The following is a 10,590-nucleotide window of genomic DNA, read 5'->3' as shown; positions in this document are numbered from 1 at the left end:
ATGTATTAATCTTATCCATGGGTCATATATTAGTGTTACTATTTATTTTAGCTTGTCGGGGAGAGATCTTATACTGTACAATATTACACCTCTAGTTTGTAGAGGGGACACAGGTTTTGCTCCCAAGAGCTTGCAATTTACATAGCAGCATAGTTTGCAAAGTTAATTTGAAATTAGTACAGAATAGGAGGATGCAGATACGAAGGGGCGGCACAATGCAGAACTGATAAAAAGCTGCAATAATACAGAGAAACCTTTTTTGAGAAAAACACCTAAAAGTGCACTGTAAATGTCTCCTCTAGGGGGCGATTTACTCAATGAAGGTGATCTGTCCTCTGCAAATAGAATAAAGAGAAACCTATCACAGGGGGTGGTCTGGATAAGGGGGTGGTCTTTTCAGAGAGGTGACATCAGAATGGCAGTATCCACCCACCCCAAGACTTGCTGGTCCTTGTAGTTCTCCGAAAGCTTTGTGGCTTTAAGATTTGCTTTATATCATGCAGGATATTTATAGAAAAAGCCCTGCTATTAATATATGGAGATATGACGTTGTATAGGGGATTTATATCTATTTATCCTCCTCCTCCTCCCCAGGCTCCTGTATAAGACTTAAGTACACCAGATATTGTTGGATATAATTCATCTTCAGTATCCTTTGATACGATTTAACATAATTGACGAATCGATTTAGTAAATTATCTACATAATATCTATCCATACAGTATCTATCTATCTAATAGACATAACATAATTTCTATATATCTGTCCATACAGTATCTATTTGTCTGTCTATATAGATAAAAAAAAATGTATCCTCCAGAATCTTGAACACTATGTATTGGCGCTCACAGGGGACGTTGTGAAGCTCTATCTATCTATCTATCTATCTATCTATCTATCTATCTAATCTCTGTCCTATCTATCTATCTATCTATCTATCTCCTATCTATCATCTATCTATCTATCTATCTATCTATCTATCTATCTATCTATCTAATCTCTGTCCTATCTATCTATCTATCTATCTATCTATCTATCTCCTATCTATCATCTATCTATCTATCTATCTATCTATCTATCTCATTATCTATCCATCTCATTGTTTATCTATCGTTCTATCTATCTCGTTGTCTATCTATCTATCATCTATGTATCTATCTATCTATCTATCTATCTATCATCTATCTATCTATCTATCTATCTATCTATCTATCTATCATCTATCTATCTATCTATCTATCTATCTATCTCCTATCTATCTATCTATCTATCTATCTATCTATCTCCTATCTATCTATCTATCTATCTATCTATCTATCTCCTATCTATCTATCTATCTATCTATCTATCATCTATCTATCATCTATCTATCTATCTATCTATCTATCTATCTCCTATCTATCTATCTATCTATCTATCTATCTATCTCCTATCTATCTATCATCTATCTATCTATCTATCTATCTATCTATCTATCTATCTCATTATCTATCCATCTCATTGTTTATCTATCGTTCTATCTATCTCGTTGTCTATCTATCTATCTATCTATCTATCATTCTATCTATCTCGTTGTCTATCTATCTATCTATCTATCTATCATTCTATCTATCTCGTTGTCTATCTATCTGTCCTTCCATGTCACCATCCCAGTTCTGTCTACCTAACACTCCGTCTATCTAGATCCCATCAGAACCAGGGACTATATAGCAGGAGATCCCTTTTTGAGAGTTTATTTGCATTTATCTTATGGCGGTTCTTGTCTTATAATATTCATCGAATCATCGGTTCGCCTTTTTACGCGTATTAACCCTTCCATTGCCCCATCACGTCTAACTAGTTGCTCCCCTATTCCTTGTAGGGCTACGGGGAGGTAGGTTATAGTTACTGGGCGTTATACGTGAAAATAGGACTAACATATAACATAGGGAGCAATAAGTGGTGTTGATAGTATAAAGTACAAAGCAAAATAAGTCATATATAGTATGCCCACCCGTGCTGGCAGTGACCCCTCCCTCGTCTATCTCCTTCAAAGCTTAGATACACCACTGACCTCATGCTAACCCACCCAGCCTACAAGTCACTTCTTCACACAGGTGCATGGGCTTTTACAATGGAATTTCAATTTTTCCGGGGCCGCCGGCAGCTGGTGATTGGTGCTACAGAGCTGGGAATGTCATGCAAATGTAGCCACGCCAGCAGGCAGGCAGCAGATCAGTAGGGACTTGTGCAGTGGATGGGGAGGGATGCAGTCTGTGTGTGCAAACTGGAAGCAAAGAAACCCCCATTATTAAAAAAAACTATAGTACCCCCTCCTCTCTCCAGCCCCCCTCAGTGCAACTCCATCATCATCATCCTCCTCATCCTCTTCCTTCCTATGTCCTCAGGATGAGCAGCAAAGAAGAGGCCACTAAGTGCCCCCCAACCACACTCTCCAGCTTCACTATCCAGTCCATCCTGCAGGGCACCACCACCTCTGACCGTGCCAAGACTTATAGCAGCAGAGAGCCCATTATCACATGCAGGGAGCCCAGCCCAAGTGCCTCCTCAGATGAGGAAGAAGAAGAAGAAGAAGAGGAGGGATGGAGAGATCAGCGCTGCTTCTGCTCTGGATCAGACAACAAGGAGTCTAGGGAAGAAGCCCCCCACACCTGCAGCTCCCATAGGTGTCTCAGTGAGTACCTCTATTATACCTCAATCATTGGGGGGGATGTAGGATGGCAGACACTGACTTCTGGTCACTCTGGACCCCGAAATTCTCCTGGCATCTGCTTTGGCATGTGCTGGCCACTTACTGCTCACTCACATCACAGTGCAGGCATGTGAACAGGGTCCTATGTGCACTAATAATGTCAGATGGAAATGTCGCAGCAGTTCTGGGAGTGATAGAGGCGCACGGTGAGCGGGGACCCGGGATGTGTCACCTGCACAGGATGACAAGCGCTTCTTGTACTAAATTATTTACCGTACAGGATAATAGCGTCTGCCCGGTGACCATCCATCTCCTGCGCCAACTGCACAGCACTGGGAGGGAAAAAAAGCACAGGGACAAATCATCTCCTCGTCTCATAGACGATAGTACAAGATCTATCTAGATACAACCATTGTATTTATATAGCACCAACATATTCTGCAGCACTTTACAAATCAATGAATCTATAGAAATCCATTCTCTATTTCATGTCTATCTATTTATCTTTCTATCTATCTATCTATCTATCTATCTATCTATCTATCTATCTATCTATCTACGTCCTGGACAACAATATTGTTTTATATAAATATTATCTATACTATCTTTCTATCTATCCACATTCATACATATAGAATACCTATCGATCTATCCAATACCAATATAATATAATATCTATCTATTCACATTCATACCAATATCTATCTCCTATCTATCTATCTATCTATCTATCTATCTATCTATCTATCTATCTATCTTCACGCCTATGTATATTTTATCTAAAATTGTAAATTCACATACATACCTTGTTGGATAAGATTCATCTCCAGCTTCTTCCCATAGTCTATTGTATAACTGGTGTAAAAAAATTTCTGGATAAAGAAAAATTTAGAGTATACGTATTTAGTCATGAATTGTGTATATATTTAATAAACTATTTGTCTTATATTAATGTATCCAGCTAACTACATATATCACGTATCTATTTATGATCTTTTATCTATCTATCTACGGTATCTATCTATCTATCTATCTATCTATCTGTCATCTATCTATCTATCTATCTATCTATCTATCTATCTATCCATCATTTACCTCCATTTCTGTTTGTAACTCTGCAGCACTTCAGGTGACACCGACCCTAAGAATAGTAACCGCTTCTAAGTATAATACCAAACGCATTCCCTCCGGATATTAGTCATTTGTATGCTTTATTAGTCTTTTGCGTTAGTTGCTTGCAACCAGATTAACACTTTGGATGCCAGAACCCCCAGCACCTTGCAGGCACTCGAGCAAATTGTCTAACAATGTGGGTGTTGATGGAGGAGCAGCAGTGTCGCTGACATGTTGGTGATCTCTTGCAGATAATACACAAGGACCACACAGTTCAGAATCCCGGACCCAGCTGCCCTCTCCCTCCCAGCAGGACTATACAGGGGACAAGGAGAGACATTTAACCCCCAGCAGCACCCCAGGAGACAGGCAGAGGGAGGCCCATGGAGACAGGCAGGGCAATGCCAAAAAGAAGACCAGGACTGTGTTCTCCAGGAGCCAGGTCTACCAGCTGGAGTCCACCTTTGACATGAAGAGGTATCTCAGCAGCTCAGAGAGGGCTTGCCTGGCCTCCAGCCTCCAACTCACAGAGACCCAGGTCAAGACTTGGTTCCAGAACCGCAGGAACAAGTGGAAGAGACAACTGTCTGCTGAACTGGAGGCTGCCAACATGGCCCACGCCTCTGCCCAGACTCTGGTTGGCATGCCCTTAGTATTTAGAGACAATTCCGTTCTGAGGGTCCCAGTGCCCAGGTCTATTGCATTTCCAGCCCCCTTGTACTATTCAGGCAGCAACATGTCCTTACCTCTGTATAACCTATACAACAAACTGGAGTACTGACTGCTGCCCCCTGTGCCAGCCCACCAATGGAAATATAATAATACACCATGTGTATGCGCCCACCTTGACTCACCTCCATTATCTGCTGCACCAGATTTCTATGTATGTATCTATGTATTATTTACAGAATTTTATTATATATTGGGTTTTTTTTTTTATTAAAGACCCTCCTGTCCCTTCTCCAAGCGTCTGTATTATTAGAATGGTTATACAGTTATACAGGGGAACAGGAGGAGAGGCTGAGCCCATTGTACAACAAGAAGTATTATTCTGTACAGAACAGGTTTTTGTTTTTTTTGTTCCTTTTCTAATAAAAATTTGTGTTGCTAATATGGGTTGTTTATGATTCCATTGGATAAATATACAGTCAATATATCTGCTGTGTTACAGTTTTTATCATTTGGTTTATATTATATTCGTTTAATGTAATGTATGTAATATAGCTTTATATATATATATATATATATATATATATATATATATATATATATATATATATGTATGTATAGTTATAGTGTATCTACGTGTGTACATTTATCCATGTGTGTATATATATATATATATATATATATATATATATATATATAATCTACATATATAGAGAACATACATAAAGTGTGTGTGTGTGTATATATATATATATATATATATATATATATATATATATATAGTGTATAAATACAGTGTATGTATATATTTTCATATATACAGTATATATCTATAGTATATACATACAATGCACATGTGTATGTTTATACCTAGATAGTGTATACATTCAAAGTGTGTGTGTGTATATACTTATGTACAGAACATTTGTATCTATATAGTGTATACATATAGTGTATGTGTGTACATATAGTTATACAGTGTGTATCTATATTTTTATACAGAACATTTCTATCTATGCAGTGTGTGTGTATATATTATTTATCTATATATAAATGTGTGCAAAAATTATATATAAATAAATAAATAAATATATATATTACAGTATATATATATATATATATATATATATATATATATATATATATATATATTACACACACACACCAGACCTTGTATCACCTATATCTTTCTTGACCTGCAGTCTCAGAGAGAAGCTCATGTATCACATGTTGATATGAATAGCTAGCTCGGCTCTGCTACATATACTTGGTATTATTATTTTATCAAACACAGAAACAATATTTTAATAAAATCATTCCACCTGCATTTACCTAATAACATAGAAGTATATCTATATCCACGTATCCACTTCCTTGTCCAAATCCCAGCTCACCCCTTCTATCTGTTCCCCTTCCACACCCTGGGGCTGAGTTTGCCATTTGCTATCTCTGCAGTGATTCCTTCCATGCCGGTATTCTCGTCTCTCTTCTGTCTGTAGGACAATGTTGTGTGTTTTGTGCCTAATACATGTATGCAGCTGGGGGTTACCGGTCCGGTAGCGCAGCTTCTGTAGTGCTAGGTGTGAGAGGTGACATAATATCTGCTGTGCTGTAATGACTGAGCTTATTGTATCCTTGTCCTTATTAATTGTATACACGGGATTAACCCCTGCCTGGCCACACTGCACAGGGCTCTGACACTGGCAGGCACCAGGAGCTGCCACCTGTTTTATGGGCAGCATCAAAGGGGTAATATTGGCAGCAATGACCCAGGGAGAGGCGGCTGGGTGACAATTAGATTGTCATTGTCAGGGTAATGAAGCGTCTGCATGTTTACCTTCCCCAGGAAATCAACCATGTTAATGTGCCAGGCGATCAAAGCAAAGTGGGCGAGAAATTGTGCCAGGAAACAGCCATGTGACCAGGGGGAGAGCTGCTGGGACCTGTAGTGCTGCTCATAGCCATAGGTAACACTCCTATATACTCACTTATTGTACTTATAGAGAATTTACAGATATTTAGCACAAATTGTACAAAATCCATGAGGTTTATGGTGCAAAAGGGTCCTACAATTCTGTATATGGTTGTCCTAGAATATTCCTACTAGTCATTTTTATTCCTTTACTTGACACTGCTTTTTTAAATATTACTTAATATATTGATTTTTATTTATTAATTATTTACACAAATATTTTATTAATTATTTACACAATTATTTTATTAATTATTTACACAAATATTTTATTAAATATTTACACAAATATATATGTTGCTTTATTTTATAACTTGCAATATAATCATTATAATATATGAAACAATAGAATTGAATTAATATGATAATAATTATAATATAATAAAATAGAAAAAGTATCATTATAATATAGAATAATAATCAGAATTATATAATTAATAGTAATGATTAATACAATATTAACAATAATATATCATTAATATAATAAAATAGAAAAAAATATAATTAGAATATAGAATAATAATCAGAATCATATAATTAATGACGAATACAATATTAACAATAATATATCATTAATATAATAAAATAGAAAAAGAATAATTAGAATCTAGAATAATAATCAATAATATAATTAATATTGTTTAATACAATATTAACAATAATATATAAATAATATAATCATTATAATAGGGATCCTCCCTACGAAAATATATCAATTTTACTAAATTACAAAAAATCACGACAAAAAAAGAGATTATTTTATTGTAACTGCTCAAAAAAAAAATTGCAACAAAAAATGCAGAAATTCTGCATTTTACGGTCCCAGCCGAGCAAATGAGATTTGTTTAATTTCATCCTCACATTGTAGAAAAGAAAGCTGTGGGAAAAGCTACGGTTTCTAAAACACGGGGGGAAGGAGGCAAAAATGGGAAAAAAAATCCCAAAAAGCAGCGGAAACGCATTGAAAAATAAAGACGTTTTTGCTGCGATTTTAACCTGCGTTTCGTTACGTTTGGATTTACATGCAGCAGAAATCTCTACAATTGAGAACCCTTCCTATTTATCAGGATCGGACGGTTATGGCGCCAGTACATGGATTTCCACAGGTTCATTTAGATAAATGAGGCAGTCACAGAAATTTCTGCAACAAATCTGCCAGGTGTGATTTCTGCCCTATTGAGATGTATATAACGGAGCTGTAAGGAAGGGATTGCATCTCTATACAGGATTGGTCACTTTCCGCCTTCTGATATGTGTGGGGTTTGTTTTTTTTAACAAGGTCAGTAAATTTACTGACAACTGGGAGAAAGGATTTTTTCTTTCCTTCTTTGCACATTGTAACATTTTACCAATTGTCTTGAAAGTTAATGGGCGAAAGTTCTCCAATCAGGTAAAGCGAATGAAATGGAAAATTTTACTGTAATGATTTTTATATTCCTGTCGCCAGAGAACGTGCAAAATATTGGGGTGATCACGTCACATCAAGTCAGGGCTGCACGGGAACAAGGCGAAGACATTATACACAAGAAGCAGAATTAGTATTTTTTGTGATTGTACAATAACACAGACAATTCTAATGGAGAATGAATACAATTATTACAACAAAGCCAATACTGTCACATTTTATGTCACCTGAAATGCGTTAGTTGTGATATCACTCTGTGATCTAATATCAGGGAGAGAAAATCACCCTGCAGCGGTCTATAGGTAAGCATGACAGGTCAGGTCCGCCCCCACTGCACTTGCAGGCTGATTTGCATATACATAAGATGGCTATCTTTGCATTGCATCATCGGTTTGTGACCATACTGGTGAGTTTCTGCTCCGAGTGAAGGTCCCTACACAGGACTATTAGTAGTTTAAGTCCTGACAGACTCCCTTTATGGAGCACTTGTCTCCTCTCCTAACATGTATGTTATAGTAAATACTTGTATTCTCCATTATATAGCAATTTTGGACCTTTCCTACAATAGAACTCCTCATTGTGCCTTTCCTCTGTTACTCCTATTAGAAATGCATGACTATATAGACAATTGGGTGTTACCAGTTTGGGGTATGTCCTTACACACTCCGATACTGTCCAAAGACTGCTGGGCGTGCCAGAATGTATAGGGGGACACTTTATTGACAAAGTGAATGGTAACACCTAGCTGGCAAATTATTGATACATTTCCAGGAGGAACAACAGAGGAACAAATAACCGATTTACAAGAAATTATGCTGCAGAATTATTTAATGGGAATACAAGGACAATAGACTCTCCGGGAGAGGTGACAGGGCCTCTGATCCATGTGCTCCGGCTACTTGAATAGCTATATACAATGCTAGACATAGAGATGTGTTGCCACATGCAAACCCTCTTTCCTAACCTCTCACAATCCCTTTTATAAGGATCTGTTCCCCTCCTGACATGTTTGTTTTACTAATCACTTCTATTCCCCATAACATAATTCTGGAGCATCTTTCCTTGTAAGATATCAGTCAGTCGGTGCACTGGGGGCGGGCCTTCAGCTTCCTGGAGCACTGTATAAATCCCTACCATCTCCTGCCTCCCTCATCCTGTGCAGGGAGACTTGATCCTCCCACTGCTATGACATCACCCAACCTACTTGAGCAGCATGAGCAGTGCTCCCAGGGCTGAAGCCCCGCCCCCAGTGCACCCAATGCCTCATTTGTAAGGAACTTCAAAGTTATTTTTCTCCAAATCTCCAAAAGTGACTTATATAACAGAGGTCTGGTGTTTACCCTGTAATATGGTTGTAGCAGATGACTATGTTGGGGGCAGGTCTCTGTAAGACAATCCTCTGCAAGCACAAATCATGGGAGGGGAGTCACAGGACTCCAGCACTGACACTATACAGCGACTTTGTCCAGTCCTGGAGACTGCCAGGCAGAGCTGATGAGTGCGGGGTCCAGGTGCACCATGTGTAAGGTGGAACATTTCCATGTACTTGACATTCCATAATTTGGCAGTTTTATTTCTATATTTATTTGCTTACTTATATAGCGCCATCATATTCCCCAGCGTTGTGCACAATATTCATGGACACCTCTTTTAATTCTGCTGTAAGGACCTGCACGATGCTCAGTTGTAAGAGGTTATGATTCTTTCTAATGCAGAGTATACAAGGACCCTGCTCACCTGACCCCACATTAAAGAGGTTCTTATACAGCTGCATTGTGGACACCCCAACTCGTGTTACCTAGCTATTGGTTTATTTCCAGGAGGGATAACAGAGGAACGACATAAGACTGCATTATAAGAAAGGAAATGTATTATATGACGTGACACGCTTCTTCATGTATATGGCCAGTCCCTGCTGTGATTTAGGGTGTCATTTCTCCTGTAATAGGCTTCGCTGCCAATCTGGGGATAGAGATGACGTTGCAAATATGCTCGGTCTGATATCTCTACATGGGGGAGGGCAGCCATTTACTATAGACACTGCAGGTATGGATTCTTTACAGCTACAGGTGCACGACATATACACATGTACATATAATGTATGACATGTCATGTCTGTGCGCTTTCCGGGGCACATGTGGTTACTGTAACTTATACATGAACTAAGATGTAACAACAGTAGCGTGAACACTCCCTTAGACTAGAGCTACGCGGTGACGTGTTGTGTGACAAAAAGAGCGTCAAAAGTTTCAAGCTAGCTTTATAGTGTTGTACGTGACTGCGACGCGGCGGTGTTGTGTTGGATTTGGGCCGCAGTTTGCACGTCACTTCTTTTTCTTAACCATAGATGACAATGGACGTCGCACATACCGCCCCCAGGTGATTACATAAGATAGAAGGTCGCTTCGGATCACATGTCCCGGGGGTCGTGATGTAATAATAAATAAATGATAATAATAAATTTTATTTATATAGCGCCAACATATTCCACAGCGCTGTACAATTTGTAGGGTTCAAATACAGACAGAAAGATACATTACAAAAGAAAGTCATTTCACACAATGGGACTGAGGGCCCTGCTCACAAGAGCTTACAATCTATGATGTGACTGGATCCATCAGTTGTGGCACCCTGGGACAGGTAAGTAAATTAATAGTCCCCGGACAAGTCCTGTAACCTACATTCTGGCAACTGAGGGTGAAAACGGACATTTTTCACCTAAGGGGCGGCCATCTACAC

The 10,590-nt window shown here is 38.4% G+C and overlaps 1 protein-coding gene across 1 annotated transcript; it reads left to right on the top strand.

The window, feature by feature from the left end:
- Positions 1 to 2,387: 2,387 nt before the first annotated feature.
- Positions 2,388 to 4,586, top strand: HMX2 (H6 family homeobox 2). Its single transcript, XM_075257422.1, has 2 exons — positions 2,388 to 2,674; positions 4,057 to 4,586. The coding sequence occupies exons 1-2, from the start codon at positions 2,389 to 2,391 to the stop codon at positions 4,584 to 4,586; spliced, it is 816 nt and encodes a 271-aa protein (XP_075113523.1). The 5' UTR covers position 2,388.
- Positions 4,587 to 10,590: the final 6,004 nt, after the last annotated feature.

Source organism: Leptodactylus fuscus, chromosome 10 (genome assembly GCF_031893055.1).
Source record: "Leptodactylus fuscus isolate aLepFus1 chromosome 10, aLepFus1.hap2, whole genome shotgun sequence".
NCBI classification, from domain to species: Eukaryota; Metazoa; Chordata; class Amphibia; order Anura; family Leptodactylidae; genus Leptodactylus; species Leptodactylus fuscus.
The sequence above is the reverse complement of the archived record's forward strand: the minus strand, read 5'-3'. Positions and strand labels throughout refer to the sequence as shown.

What these genes read in the sequence shown, in the direction of transcription:
- HMX2 (XM_075257422.1), top strand. Translation starts at nt 2,389, where the DNA reads ATGAGCAGCAAAGAAGAGGCCACTAAGTGCCCCCCAACCACACTCTCC. An exon ending in CAGCTCCCATAGGTGTCTCA is followed by an intron (nt 2,675 to 4,056) that starts GTGAGTACCTCT and finishes GATCTCTTGCAG; the next exon opens with ATAATACACAAGGACCACAC.